Source organism: Haliaeetus leucocephalus, unplaced genomic scaffold (genome assembly GCF_000737465.1).
Source record: "Haliaeetus leucocephalus isolate CR32 unplaced genomic scaffold, Haliaeetus_leucocephalus-4.0 Scaffold251, whole genome shotgun sequence".
Classification (NCBI taxonomy): domain Eukaryota; kingdom Metazoa; phylum Chordata; class Aves; order Accipitriformes; family Accipitridae; genus Haliaeetus; species Haliaeetus leucocephalus.
Window position 1 is genome coordinate 6,661,204 of NW_010972687.1, and position 15,574 is coordinate 6,676,777.

The window sequence follows — 15,574 nt, forward strand, 5'->3', positions numbered from 1 at the left end:
CGGGCGGGCGAGCATTGCGCTGCCCCTTGCCCGGCGGCGGGGCGGAGGAGCCGACCGGCCTGTCAGCGGGCGGCCGCTCGCCGCGCCCGACGACCGGCGCCCGACGACCGGCGGGAGTTAGGCTGCAAGGAGCGGGGCCGAGACGGCGCCGGGAGCGTCTGGCTGTGCTGGCGTTAACGCCTGACATTCAAGCGTGATTTCCATTTATTTTAATTAGTTTCCCACGTAATTTCCTCGTCCCAGACCGCTGAGCCTGGCAGACCCTGCGGTCGCCTGAGGGCTAGTCACGTACTGACAGGGGGCGAAGGGACGCTGAGCGTGGCTCGGGCGAAGGGACTCCCGGACTCGTTTTCAAAATCCGCTTGATCCCCCCCCCCCCTTTTTGTTAACTGCCGGTGCCTGGGAGGTCTCATGCCACGGGGGCCTTTGTTTAAAGCTTCCATGGCGGCTTTGATGAGGCTGTTTAGAGCTCGCCGGGCTGGTGTCTCGTGCAAGATCTCCGACTAGATAAGGGCAGGTTTAGCACTGCCGATATCTCAAAGGCAGACTGAGTGGCTAAACATAAAATTCCTCTGGGCTGCCCCGCGTATCGTGAGATTGCGAAAGCACAAAACCAGTTCGAAATAACTAGTCGGTAGCGTTTAAAAATTATATTCCAGTCTGAAGTTGCTTAACATGGCTGCGATAATCTTGATATTACGTTCTACTGAAGAAGTCAGAGGAAATACGCCCATTTTCACAAATTCGTTTGGACATGCTTTGTGTGAATGACGAACTTGTGTGTGGTCTGTTTTACAGTTCCCTCTTTTTGATTCCTTTCACAGAGCAGTGGGAGGACATAGGTATTTCTAATAGTGTAAAGCAACAACAAAAATTTGTGATATCTACATCTCTTGTAAGAGGATTTCTTGACATTGTTTCTCATTTTATTTCCAGTTTGAGAGTACACTCTTTATTATGGCTCTGTACTGCTAAAGTTTTGGTGTCTTTAGTTTTTGAGGTTTCATAGCCTACAAGCTAGTTGTAGAGAAACAGTGAATAAGAAAACATTTTTTTTAAAAGAATTTTTATTAATAAGTTTTTTTGGGCTGGTTTTATGTAATGGTAGCTGTTTAAATGAAATCAGGTTAGTTAGTCTTCCTTTCTCACCTGATTCTTGGGGGGGGGGGGAATTACTCCCATGAAGCACTTTTTCTAATTCATGCATAATGTACAGTGTCTCTGATACAGATTTAAAGGTGCAGTATCATGGTTATGAAAGCTTCGGTAGAAGATGATGATTCAGGATGGGAACTCGGTGTGCCTGACAAGATGGAAAAGAGTAATACAAGCTGGATAGATATAACCCAGGATTTTGAAGAAGCTTGTAGAGGTCAGTCGTACTGCTTGTATTCTAAGAAAACTTGGAATCGTTTGGGGGACTAAGCATAGTTCTTTGAGGTGTTTTAAGCAATAGTTTGACCCAGGTTCGAGCTCCAGATGAATGCAACTACCTGTGTTTCCCTGTGTTTAACTTAACTGTGAGGTTGGAAATATCAGAAGAACCTCACCTTGCTTCCTCCTCCAGATTACATAAATATCTTTTTTCAGTCATGTTTTTTCATCTTACACATTTTTGCACCCGCTTTTTTTCTTTGCAAAGGTTTCTTTCTCTCTCTTCTGCCAAATGGAAGCCTCATTCATCCATGCAGAATCAACAGTCTGTTTTTTCCTGTACATTTTTGGATCTGTAGGGTCCAATGATTTATTCATTTAATTGGTCAGTGCATCATTTTTCATCTTTGAAACAAGGCTGAGCTTCTGGGGAGATGCAGTGCATCCCAGTCACAGGGAAGCTGTTGCTTCCATTTAAACGGTGCCTTTATTGTTGTTAGATATTAGTGCTAGTTTACTATGACGACGACTTTATTTTTTCAGCTGATTTTATGATGACATTATGGAAGAATAAATATAAAACTGCAACTTACCACACACAATATTACATAATAATAAACACAATTTCCTTATGCCGTCAAATAATTCCTATATATTAATCATACACTGTTTGTGTACCTATCAAATAGATCTAAAGGCTTCATTAAAAGTAATGAGGAAAAGCAAGCCTTTCAGTAAACTCTCCTGGAGAAAATCAGACATCCGCATAAAACGGCTCTCCTGTGTTCCAGGCTATTCAGATGCTACTCTTTGGTAATTATAAAACCCCTTTAACTGTTGGAATAACAGAAAGGGATGAGGAAAGACTCTGTGAACAACTGGGTTTTTTTAGCCTTTCAGTCTTGAAAGTGCTTTGTCAGTAAAAGCAAATGAAGGTGAAGTAGAAATGTCTGGTCTGCTTCCCACACCTTGTTCTCTCTTAGCATAAGACAGTTTGGTGGGTGACAAGACTATCCTGGAAAAGTTGTGCTAGAAGGATGATTGTAATTGGTTTTCCTATTCTGTTCCTTTGTAGAACTGAAGTTAGGAGAACTGCTTCATGACAAGCTGTAAGTATGCCTGTAAGATAGTTCAGGTTTTTAGATAATGCAAATATGTTAATGTTCACTAATAAGCAAGTCATAATAAACAAGTTGGTATCAACTAAGCTTTTTTAAACTTTTACTTCAAATAAAATAGTATTTAGAATACCACTCGTCTTCAGCAGTATGTATATGATGCACCTGTATGAATGCTGAACGTTTCTTGTCATACCAGTATAACATTACATTTTCAGTTAATCAATGTAGTTTAGAAGTTTATAGCACACCTAATGATCAGTGGTGCTGACACTACTGAACCTACTGAACTATTTTATTGGACATGCTTTTATAAAAAAATGCCAGAAAGACTTTAATATTTTGAATTTGGTTACCTCAAATGTCACTAACAAGTTTAGGGTAAACAATCCATGTGCTTTAACATAACTCTTAAATGACATGGTAAAACAGAAATAGAGAGGTCTACAGATTGAGAAAAAATACACTTCAAAAAAAAGCATGTGCTAAAATCTTGCTGAATTCATTGAAGAATGACGTGAGATTAAAATATTTTAAAGATAAAAGTAAATTGTTTAGCCACACAAGTCTGTTCACTTGCATAAAGAAGAAAGTGCTTATTTAAGACTAATAGCTCAGAAAATGGAAGCACACTATTAAATATATTGCTGCTTAAAAACGTGTGCAAGGATGTCACCAAGTAGTTACTGAGTAGAATCAAAGCATGTTTCTGAGGTGTAATTTTATACATAAGAGCATTTCAGAGCACATACGCTTTTCAGAATTAGAAAGTGCCACACGCAATAACCTTTTTTATATAATAAAGGCTTGTGCAGCAGTTCTGATGAATATCATATATACCAAAGGTGAGGCACTATATCCCTTCTTCTGTAGGGCAGTCTTCATTTGGTGTGGTGCTCCTGCAAGCTTTTATGCCTTGACTACAGGTGATCCATTGTCACATGCTGGGGTTTTTTGTGTCAGTTTTCTTAACATGCCCATTTTAAACAAAGCTGGTATATTCAATGTATATTATTGTCAGTACGTGGCATGTATATTGTCATTAGTTTGTGGGGGACATATGTTACTTGGGTTTTTGGATGTAGCATAATAAAGAACAGCTTGTTCAGTTAATATCAGTTTATTATGTTATGTGATTTTAAAAAGGTGCTTTATCATTATGAGGTGTCTAGAAGCAAGTGTGCATAGATTTAGTAGTGGGATATTTGGCTCAGGAATGTTCTTCAGCTTTAAAAAAAGGCTAAGAGTTTTACTTTTAGGCTTCCATTTTCTTACCTACTTGTTGCGAGATCCTCAAATTCCTGAAAAACATGATCTCTGAAGATCGGTAATAATGTTCACATACCTTACCTTATTGTCTGTAGTCAGAATACAGTGTACGGTTTGTCATTGTATGTTCTTTTACATTGGTTTGTGAAGACTGTTTTGTGTAAAATAATTACATTTAGAACTTTTTTTTATTGGTATTCTTAGTTTTGGTCTTTTTGAAGCCATGTCTGCCATTGAAATGATGGATCCCAAGATGGATGCTGGTATGATTGGAAACCAAGTTAATAGAAAGGTTCTTAACTTTGAGCAAGCTATTAAGGTTTGTGTGACTTTCCTGGTTTTGCCTACATTGTCTGTAAAAGTGCGATATAGTTTTATCAAATTGCAGTTAAGCACAATTCAACATAATTAATGTTTTCAATCTTTACTTAAAATGAATTTTTTCTTTTTTATTTTGGATAGTTAAATAAGAAATAGCTTGTGATGTTTACCTTTTTTGTTACCTACATTAACACAATGTTGTTAACTCTTGCAGTGAAAAGTACTGTGAAATTGTTGGGTATTGATACCTCAGATAAATAAATTTCGGAAATGGTTTTGCAAGTCACCCTGTGCTTCCCCAAAATGTGTCTTTTATATGAACATGTATTGGTTAGTCCCTCTTTAAGCTGAATGGAAACTAGCTTTCTTGCAAAAGCTGGAAATTAACACTTTATGAGACTATCAGTTCATTAGCATTGAACAGAAGCTGGCTAATTTAACAACATTGACAGTAATGATTAACTTTTGATGTGTGGTCAAGATAGACTGGTGGACGGAGGTTGAAAGACTTTCTGTTATGTTGGAAAAAATAATGCACTCAGAGGAAGAAATGGTTTTTACCACGGACCTTGTTTTGAATGGAGTAAAAGAACTCTGTGTAAAATATTGGCCATCTAAGTCATGTAGAATGTATGCAGAATTGCATACATTGGACAAATAAAATCAAAGAAGTAGGTTTGCTGCCTTCTTGGTCCTGACCTTGAAGGCAATAAAATTCTACAGGTACCTGCAGCATAAAAGGCAGTTTTCAAAGAATGGTTCCTGCATATTATTCCTTGTTCAGTCTTTATTATGATTGTACATATTGTTTTGTGATTTAAGTGTTGGCAGTTAACTGGTTTTAAACTTCTATTGGCTACTTATAAATCAGAAATTTTATTTTAGCTTACTCTTTGAATAGCTTTATGTTTGATCAGTGTTGAACACAATGACGGGAAAGCAAAGACTTCCCGAATTTGAGGCACATTATGAAGCTGATCAATAAAGCTAGTGGTATACAAATATCCTGAAGTTTTGATCAAGTTGTAGTTTCCTTTTCAGCTATACAAATAATAAGTTGTATTTTGCCTATAGTCTTCCATAGTCTTTAGGTTTTTTTCTTTCTTTGTTTTCTAAGGATGGCACCATTAAAATAAAGGATCTCACTTCACCTGAGCTGGTAGGAATAATGGATACATGTTTTTGTTGTTTGGTAAGCATTTCTCTGCTCTTAAAGTTAGATGGTTTTGCTTTCAAAATATAATCCTTTAATCTAGTTTAAAAGAAGAAAAAACAGTAGAACTCGAGAAAAAAGATTCATCGAGTGGAAAATAAGTACTTAGTATTTTAATTTCCATTTAGGTACTTGTATTGGCTATTGTAAGAGGCATAATTTTGATTTTTTTTAAATTTTTTTTTAATTATAAGAAATGGTTATGAAAGAGAACTGGTAGCATTTTGAATCAAGTAAAAAGGTTTTATAATTTGTGTGTTTTAAATGCATGGTATCTGACTGCCTGCTGCATAGTGGTGTTTGTGTTGGAAAGTGAGTGTGCAGTAACTTACAGCACTCAGTTGCTCATTTCTGTACAGTCAATATTGACTGAGCTTACAGTGGCATTTTGAATAAAGGAAAGAAAATGCTGAAATCCGTTTAGAGGAAATAAGTGAATTATCAGTTATTTGGTAATTGTGATTACCAAATAATTGTGATTTTCTATGTATGTCTTAATTTCCTCAGTAAATGATAGAAATTATTTTCAGTTACTCTTTAAAATGACATCAATAAAATTACTTTGTTTTTTAAAACAACATTTCAAACTGCTTTAGTCCAAAAAGACATGCAAAGGTCACTGTATATTTGATATTGTGTAACATAATTTGTCTTCTTCCCCTCCCTGCCCCCACCAATACTGACTTTTTTTTGAAAAGGGACAGTGGTCATGTTAAAAATCTGATCCTGCTGTGGCTTATACTATTTCAAGATAGAAATAATTGTTAAAATTACTGAAGCTTCCCCTGTAGCTTAAAGCAGCATGAAAGTAGTAGAAATAGGGAATCGTGAAAAGAAACCGTAAGTTGTAGAAGAGAACATGCAGAATATTGCCGAGTTGTTTCATAGCCACTTGCATTTTTCATTCAGTATTTATATAGAGAAAGATTCTAAATCTGGTGGTCTCTTAACTTAATGTCATGTGTAAGTCATAGAGATTAGACCTGAACTTTGTGGAAGAGGTTTATCCAACACCAGAATCTGGTGGTGTTATAGGGTTTAGTAACTTACTGCCTGCCACAGCCAGCAGATGAACAAAGGTTAAAGGTTCGGAGACCTTCTCTTGCCCTTTTTTGCTAGATGGAAGGTTGCCATGATAGGGACTTCCTTAGTGACTCAGTGAAGCACAGTAAGGTGGAAAAAGAATGGAAATATAAAAATGAGGACTTGGCTGTCATGAGTAAAACATTTAATTTTCTTTTCCCTAGATAACATGGTTAGAGGGACATTCCTTGGCACAGACCGTATTCACGTGCCTTTATATTCATAATCCAGACTTTATAGAAGATCCTGCTATGAAGGCTTTTGCTCTAGGGATCCTAAAAATCTGTGATATTGCCAGAGAAAAGGTTAACAAAGCAGCTGTTTTTGAGGAGGTATGTGTTTCAATATCTCCTATGGTTAAATATGTAACGTTATACATAGGCTCCATAATGCAAAAACCCCAGTATATTAGAGAAATTTATTACTGTTTGGTTGGAGGATACTGTAGGACCATTAGTTCATCCCCCTAAAAGTATTAGACCTGATCTTTTTAAAATGCAGTTTTCTTCAATGAAGGTGTTTCATGCTCTTTTCTGTATTTTGCTGGAATATTGGAGTCACATATTTTACACAATGCAAGCCTTGTGGCTAACAATTTGAAATCAGTTTTACTTGTGGTTATCTTCCTGTTTAATCTTTTATTTTTCTACTTTAAATAACCATGATTGTCTTTTGTCTGAAATGTCCATGTAGCAATGGAATCAGAATCTGGTTTTCTGAACTCATAGCAATTTTTGTTTCCTCTGAGTTTGGATGAGTCACTTCTTACTGACTATATCTAAAATTGGTTAAGTTTGTATCCATAGTTCTTGTAACATTTTGATAGGGTGGCACCTGATGCAAATATGAAGGGCATATTGTTACTAAGGATTTATGCAGAAAATAACTACCCCAAGCTGGATTTGGGCAGGAAAGTCACCCAAACCATGGGTGTATCCAGTTGTGCAGAATAAAACTGGACTTTTATATACTTGATGTTAAACAAAACCACCCCAAAACAAAAAAAAAAACCCCAGCAGAACAAGAAAACAACCCCAAAAAACCAAAACAACCAAAAAGAAAACACCAAACCCTAACCTGAAAATGTAACTACTACTGTTTACATTTCACTGCATATTGCCTCTTTGATATTTATTTTTTAGGAAGATTTTCAGTCAATGACTTACGGATTTAAGATGGCCAACAGTGTGACAGATCTTAGAGTTACAGGTACAGTTTGTGCCTCTGTGTATCTTCCATCAGTCTCCTCTGTTGAGCATGTTGGTTACTGTCAACCAAACCTAATGAATTGGTAGGAACCTCAGATGTAACGTTTTTCTATTAGTCTTGTGAAAGTCAGTGGCTTGGTAAAAAGACAGATCAAATTATTTTTCCTTGAAGAGAAGGTTCAAGGGGTTTTTTTAAATGTGTGAGAAGCAAAAGAAGTGCTTTTAGATGTGCCAGCCAAGTGCCTGGGCACAAGCTCATCCAGGTCTGGGACAGACACAAACCATTGGAAAGTGCACTGCTTGAATTCTGTTTCTCTGCCTCACAATTTGTTGTGATCTGAACAGATTGCTTTTGAGGAAAAAGCAATCTGGTAGTTCTAAAGCTATGAATACGTATACTATTAGGTACGTACATAAGTATGTGAGTAAGCCTTTCGATGTGCTATGATACACACTTGAGCTTTCCATTGATTCATTTTTAGAAAATTTGTGAACACTTTAGCTTTGGATCAGTCAGTTTATACTCTGATTTATGTATTCTTGCGAGGAATCCCCACCGTCCCTCACAAGAATATTTTTTGTCTAGTCTTTGGCTAATGGGTATGTAAAGCACTTCAAAACTTGATTTCCCCTCAAAACCTTTTTCCCCTGAGTGCTGTAGGTGTACCTAGGAATGCTTCTCAGCTTTTAATTTTACTGTGGCTTTTCCAGGTATGCTAAAAGATGTAGAAGATGACATGCAAAGACGAGTGAAGGTATTTTTCTCATGTTTGCCTTGTCAGTTATACTTAAAGTGTACTTAACATAGGTTTGGGGGACGGACTTGGATTATGAAGAATGTGGCAGTTTTGTGTCATTAAATGGTGCTGGTTTTTTCTGGAGAACTGCCATAATGGTTTGCATAACATGGTGGTAGTTTGCCTTGTAGCTAAAGATGCTGAAGTCTTCAGACTCTTCTAAACTCTTTAGTAGTTGCTTCACTAGTAATAGGTGGAATTGTGATGTAGAAGATAACACTGGGCTGGAGCACAGAAAATATGTATTGAATTTCTGGCTTTTACACAGATACACTAATCACTTAATCTTCCTTTACCACACTTTACAATATGAAATGTTCATTCCATTTCCTTGCCTATTTGCAGAGTGGACTGAGATAGGTCTCATTACGATAGCAGAGTCTTGGATCATTCAGGTACCTAGATTCTATATTAAGAGGCTTTGAAATTGCAAACTGACTTTTAGGGTTATTTAACAGATGGATGTTCTGGAGAGGGTAAAGGAATTTTATTAGTAGCTTCCCTTTGCAATTTTTAATAAATTATTTGAAATTCCTTTACCTTCTAGAGTACTCGAAGTCGACAAGGAGAAGAGAGAGATCCAGAAGTTGAACTTGAAGTAAGGAATTGTTTGCTTTTTTTTTTTTTCTGGATTTCATGGATTAGTAGTACCTCATTACTTTAATCAGTAGTTAACAGCTTGTGAGAAATGTGTGTTGCCAATGTTGCTACTACTGTCATATCTGAGCTGTTGTAAACAAGGCCCTGAGCAAATCTGAGGCTAGCAGGTAGGCTTTTACGCTTTGAAGGGGTAGAGTTCTGCATCAATCCCAACAGCAGAATAGTGATGCTGCTGCAATTCTGCCATTTATGCACCTACCTCTCAAGAAAAAGTCATCAGCAAAGTGGATGATCTTACCTATCCTGTACCTTCTTCCCTCAGTTCCTTCCGAGCAGCTTTTCCTACTGCTGGCAGCCTCACTGTCAAGGGAGAAAGTAGAAAGAGAAAATGAAAGCAGTGTAGCTCCTTCCAGGAAAAAGTGGTAATTGATGTAGTTGATGTGGTTGATTTAGAAGGGTGTGAGTTTCCTTTCCCAGTAATGTTATTTTCTTCAGAAATAACTTTTAACGTATATCTTCAGCAAAAAGGACAGAAAATTTGTTTAATAATTTGTGGTTGTTCACTTAAGCTGAGATGTGAATGGCATTTGCTTAGGAGATAGCTATGCAGCCAGTGGCTGTGCTTTACCCAAATTATCTTAGTAATTTTTGTGTTAGTGCTTTTCTGACAGCAGTACAGATTTCTTCTATAAATCCCATAAATTTTCTTCAGAATCATATTAGATACCATATTTTTAAGACTAGAGAGCGTACTTTAATGAATCTACAAATTTTTTTTAATAAGTTTCAGGATTTAATGCATATTGCTTAGTAATTTGCAGTATATTTTTATTACAGCATCAACAGTGTTTAGCTGTGTTCAGCAGAGTCAAGTTTACCCGGGTACTACTGACTGTTCTAATAGCATTTACCAAAAAAGAGGTATGTTCATTTGGTGTTTCTGTGTTCGCAGTGTGATCCTGTGAAATACTAATTTTTTGTTCGTTAAGGTCAAGCAATTATTCTGTAGATTCTGCAGATTTGAACTGATGTTGCTGCAGGTAAAGCATTGGATAAGGCCTTACAGTGGCAACCATTCAGTTTTCACTCATTTTTGAAGAAAACACAGGAAAAGATAGTAACTGACACTATTGTGGCCTTGCAGAGAGACAGAATGTCCATTCTAGAACACTTGAAGAAAAATATTTATGGGTTTTGTTTTACTCTTTTCAAACACTTGAGCAAAACTTTTCTTTCTCAAGTTTTGTGGAGTTACCTGGCATCGAGCAATGTTTTGTCCATCTTTAGAGAGTTGTAAGCTTTTCCTTCCATGTGATATTGAATTTGTATCTAGACTTCTTTGGTCCGAGAAGAGGAATATAACAGCTTTCCAAGCAATTTGCCTGCCTGTTTGAATACAAGATTTCCTAATTGTTGAGGAGGGAAGGAACTGCATGTTTTAGGGCAAAGGGTAGAATGGCATGTCACATAAGACAAAGCTTTTTGTCTGAATAGCTTTTTGTTTATACAGGGATAAATATCTGTCTATTGCTTATTGTTATTTCCGTTTTCATAAAGAAATAAACAAGCTTCTTGCTTAAGCGGCATGGAGTCTTTCCCACATATTTTTGCTGTTGGAGCAGCTGCATACTTTACCATCTAAAACCCCTTGATTAAATTGAAAGTCACGTGTCAGTATCATAGATAGACATCAGTGTTGAGGAAAAAGTGATCGAGTAGTTGCGAACAATTGCATTCTGAGTATAACCATTATTTATATCAGAAATCAAATTGTGACAGAGAAGTGATGTACATTGATATACAAGCAAATTCGGTGTTAACTGCTATGAGTTAATGATCTGTGCAAAATCAGATTATCTTAGTGTCGCTAAAGTCTGATTACTTAAAGTATAAGATATTTGCATCATGGACTACTTTGATATCAATTATATCTACTTAGCTTATTCTTTTAGTAGATTTGTGGATGCTATAATATGTGAACATTTATTATGCAGAGCTACAGATCTTGTGTGGCTTCTGTTAGATCTTCAGGGGGTTTTAAACATCTTTTTTTCTGAAAGAAGTCAAGTTTCAATTTGACTTGAGATTTTAAATATTTGAAGTTCCATCAGGGATTGTTAGTCCAGTATTTTTAAAACAAGATTTTAGGTTTTAGAGAGAGCTATTTTAAATAGCACCCAGTTTGCTAACAGATTTGGATTCACAGGATATCACAAAATCCAGCATGTCAGCAGATCATGAATCGAGATTTCTAATGGACCTCTGGTATTTTTTAATGTTCTGATGTGTACAGTGATTTCATTAAGGTTGGTAGGTTGTATTTTGTCTATATTCTTAAGAATTCTGCATTTTCTAATGATAGGAGATTTTTTTTCCTCTTTGGAGTTCTGCCTCATTTGGCAGAAGAGTTTTGTGGGGTTTTTTGTACCTCCCCCCGCCCCGGCCAGTCAAAAGTAGAGGACTTGCATGTAGCGTATACTAGACTTGAAGCTGTAACTATTGTTAAGGCTTATGTTATATAGCAAAAAATACAGTATTAAACGTAGGCATAGATACGTAAAATATAAAGAACACTTTATTGCACAAAAATCTGTACGAACATTCTTCTGATACTAGCATTAATACTGTAGTCAAAATATGTTGGTTCGTAATGTGAATAACTGTTACCTGCCTTTCAGACGAGTGCTGTTGCAGAAGCTCAGAAACTAATGACTCAGGCAGCTGACTTGCTTTCTGCCATCCACAATTCATTGCATCATGGTATCCAGGCACAGAATGATACCACTAAAGGAGGTATGTATCAGATTTTGCCATTTTTCCCCTTTCTTAAATATGCTGTCTTGATAAACTTTAATATCTATGTGTATTTAAAAAAAATCACTGTTTACTTTGAACTAATAATACTTGTAATACAAGCTGTTACAGATTTGCATTGTTTGATCTTAATTTTATTTCACTAAATGATGGTTCTCCTGAAAGCAATACTGTCACTTCAAAGCCAGAGATAATATGAACTTTCAGTTAGTGTATTGTACTTCAAATCAGTGTATATGCCATTTTAAAATAGGGAACACCACCTCACCGTACAGGTATATGCTGAGCTGTTGAGGGTTGGGGTTTTTTAAATAGTACTCATTGCCTCAGCTGGGTAGTTAGTGTCTCTGGAAGTTAACTGTCAGTTAAAAAGTTCATTATGGCCAGTTGAATAATTTGTATTATACTTTCAAATTTGAAGTGAGTTCTGAAACAACAGCTTATATGCAGATTTTCTCTCTCTTTCTTTTTCTCCCCACTCCTCCTTCATTAGATCATCCTATTATGATGGGCTTTGAGCCCCTTGTTAATCAGAGATTGCTGCCACCAACTTTCCCTCGATATGCAAAAATAATTAAAAGGGAAGAAATGGTCAATTATTTTTCCAAACTAATAGACCGAATAAAAACTGTATGTGAAGTAGTCAACTTAACTAATTTGCACTGTATACTGGTAAGCATGAATATTTCTTATTTATAGCCAAAAATAAGATCTTAAAATGTAACTTGCAAAAAATCATTCCATATAGGCATGCTGTTGCTCACTGGAGAAAAAACTGAGCTGTATGTATAAATCTTTTGGTGTTTCTCATTGTTGTGTACAGTTTCAAAGTTTGCTGTCTTTCCTGATACTTAATATTTTTCTTTTTTTGACAAAGACCTTTCCTCCTGCCAAACTTCCCATTTTTCCTATAATTTCTTAAATAATTATATATGTTAGTGGCAGAGCCCAAGCAAGTTAATTTCCTTGTAACTCTTTCTTTGGTTGAAGAGCTGGATCTGCAGTAGCAGAACATAAATCCTTGCTATATTCCTGACTTTTCCAAATTCATTAAGCAGTATTCTGCATATGTGCCTATAACAAAAGAGGGCACTTAATACATGTTTGTTTAAGCGTGTAATTCCCTGAATAGGCATAAAGTTAAGCACCTGCTTATATTCTTTCGTGAATAAGTGATGTTATTCTCAGTTACTGCCTACATTTATTAGAAGACACTTAAATGCTTTAAATATTTTTTACAGTACATGCATTCATTGAGAAAAGAGCCACAGTTACATCAGTTCAAAGATCAAGCAAAAATCTTTTGTCTTCCTATTTCCTGTTAAATGAATAAAAGCAGTGTTTGCATGAAGCACCTGGTACCAGTTAAACATTGCAGTTTTGTTACATACCTGCTTCAGTTATGTTGTGATCTTAGCAGTTTCACAGTACCTTTTTTCTATACTGTTATCCTTTTAATTGTTGTATCTGAAGAAGAAAATTCAGAAACATTTTATTCTGTTAAATAACAAGTAATTGCAGAAAAAATAGATTTTAGCTTCATGTTCTGTTTTGTTCAAATGATTCATGCTTACTTTCTTACAAGTTGTATAAGCCATGCTATGTGTATGTATGTGTGTTTGTGTGTACAAAATATAGGTGTATTTACACAATTTTATGTATATGTTTATATAAAAATGCAAATGCATGTTTGTCTATAAAATTGTAAATATGTGTATGTGTATATATAAAAAATTGGCATGTTAACCTGAATTGTCTTTTTTTTTTCCTAAATGTAAATTAGGATTTTTTCTGTGAGTTTAGTGAGCAATCACCGTGTGTTCTTTCAAGATCCCTGTTACAGGCAAGTCCTAATCTATGTCTTTGAATAAAATACTTCTGCGTTCATTAAAAATATGGATTCATCTTCTTGTTGCAAATATTTAAAGTATTTGCATATCATTTAATAATATATAAGTGGTAAAATATTTTCTGGAGATACTTAAGTATTAGGTATATGGAGGCTTATGTTCTGACCTAATTTTTTAAAACATTTTTAAATACTGTTGTTTAGATCATGTTAGTACATGCTAATTAAAACAGAAAGTGCTAAAATTTTTTCTCTGCCATAAAGCTGGGCCTGTAGATGCATTTTTATGCTGTTCTCTGTATGCTGTCTCTGTTTGGGGCTGGTGTTTTCATTCATCTTCCCTGTTTGGACTGAATTTCATGTATAGACTGCCTCTATTGCTAGAACAGTAAAACTGATGGTTAGGGCAGAACAGGCTACTACTTTTCTTCTCACTGCTTCACTTACCTTGAATGTGTATTATATATTCCTCAACTCAAGAGTAAAATATACTTCCTTATAGGACATTTTGATTTGAATAGGGTGTCCCTGGACATCAGAACTCCCTTATATTTGATCCCAATTAAACCATGTATAAAGCTGATCAAATATAACTATTGGCAAGTAAAATGTTTTCATAGCGTGTGTATTCTGACTTTCCACTACATGCATTTGTGCAGTCTCTGAGTGCCTGACAGCAGAGCTTTTTCTCCAGCTGCTGATGAACCATGTAAGAAAGGGACAGAGCTCAGGGAAACCATATAACCTATTTTATGTTAATCTTCAGAAACATCTGTCTGATTAATCGTCTTTAAAGTCCAAGAAATAAAATCATTTTGCATGCATTGTCTTATGAAAGTAATAGAACTGTATTTTGTGTCATGGGAATACCACAGAAGTGACAGATCTCAATATGCCACTGTTTCTGAGACTGTAACCTTGTACCTAGCTGAACCATTTTAATTCTTAAAGCAGTCTTACAAGTTTCTAATATAATACAGGTACTGTAAGACCTTTCAATTAGTAATTTCTAATGCATTACTTTCAACTTAAAACATGTTTCTAAAACGACATTTTCACTTTCAGACAACTTTTCTGGTAGATAACAAGAAGGTGTTTGGCACTCACCTCATGCAAGACATGGTAAAAGATGCTTTAAGGTCTTTTGTCAGTCCTCCAGTACTTTCTCCAAAGTAAGTGGATCTCGAGTTTACTTGCATGTGGTTACATGTCTGATGAAAAAATATTTCTGCTTACAAAAGCAAGGACAGACATGTAAAGAACATACACATTTTGTACTTATTAGTGCTTATGTATGAAGGAGTCAGTTGCTGTTGCTGCTTTCGGGTTGGTTGTTTTTTTTTTTAATTTTGTGCTACATAGACTGGTCATGTTTATAAGCATGTATGTAGGTGGATATTTGCCTTTTAGGTGTTGTCTTTATAATAATCACCAGGCGAAGGACTACATTGATTCCTTTGTGACACATTGCGTTCGGGTAAGTGTTCATTCCAATTACAGCATGTTTATGTGTATATGAGCTCTTTCAAGATTTGCTAATGTTTGAAAATGAGACCAGGTTTTTTTAGACACCTAACGTGAAAGCAAAATTGCAGAAGTTGGCCATCTTAAAATGGTAAACACTTTTTAAAAAGCCAGTAGAATTACTGCTGTTTGTTTCCTGTATTATGCTTCCATATTTTTCACAAACACTTCATTAGAAATCTGCACCTACTACCCCTTTATAGGGTAGTTTCATGTCACCAAACAAATGCATAGCACTATAAACAAAATTAATTTTACATTCTCTCCAGCTTAAAAATGTTAAAAATTGTTTTAAAAGATTCAGGTTTTGAATGCAGCACAATGAAAATCTAAGAAAATAATAGAATCATTTTGGTTGGAAAAGACCTGAAGATCATCGAGTCCAACCATTAACCTAGCACTGC

At 35.8% G+C, this 15,574-nt stretch overlaps 1 protein-coding gene across 4 annotated transcripts in view; it reads left to right on the forward strand.

Annotated features, from left to right (window-relative positions):
* The window catches only part of NAA35 (N(alpha)-acetyltransferase 35, NatC auxiliary subunit), a 27,591-nt gene that overhangs the window by 329 nt on the left and 11,688 nt on the right, over positions 1 to 15,574 (forward strand). For 2 of the 4 annotated variants that reach the window (XR_774418.1, XM_010568656.1), the window contains exons 2-15: positions 1,217 to 1,372; positions 2,450 to 2,483; positions 3,966 to 4,080; positions 5,200 to 5,274; positions 6,543 to 6,710; positions 7,521 to 7,587; positions 8,298 to 8,341; positions 8,931 to 8,981; positions 9,821 to 9,904; positions 11,662 to 11,776; positions 12,291 to 12,469; positions 13,581 to 13,640; positions 14,712 to 14,818; positions 15,057 to 15,123. Coding sequence is in view for 3 of the 4 variants with exons in the window: in XM_010568656.1 (XP_010566958.1) it covers positions 1,249 to 1,372; positions 2,450 to 2,483; positions 3,966 to 4,080; positions 5,200 to 5,274; positions 6,543 to 6,710; positions 7,521 to 7,587; positions 8,298 to 8,341; positions 8,931 to 8,981; positions 9,821 to 9,904; positions 11,662 to 11,776; positions 12,291 to 12,469; positions 13,581 to 13,640; positions 14,712 to 14,818; positions 15,057 to 15,123 (1,290 nt within the window). In the remaining variant the exon portion in view is untranslated. The remainder of the gene's footprint in view (positions 1 to 1,216; positions 1,373 to 2,449; positions 2,484 to 3,965; positions 4,081 to 5,199; positions 5,275 to 6,542; positions 6,711 to 7,520; positions 7,588 to 8,297; positions 8,342 to 8,930; positions 8,982 to 9,820; positions 9,905 to 11,661; positions 11,777 to 12,290; positions 12,470 to 13,580; positions 13,641 to 14,711; positions 14,819 to 15,056; positions 15,124 to 15,574) is intronic. The other 2 variants (XM_010568657.1, XM_010568658.1) reach the window with 2 other exon arrangements.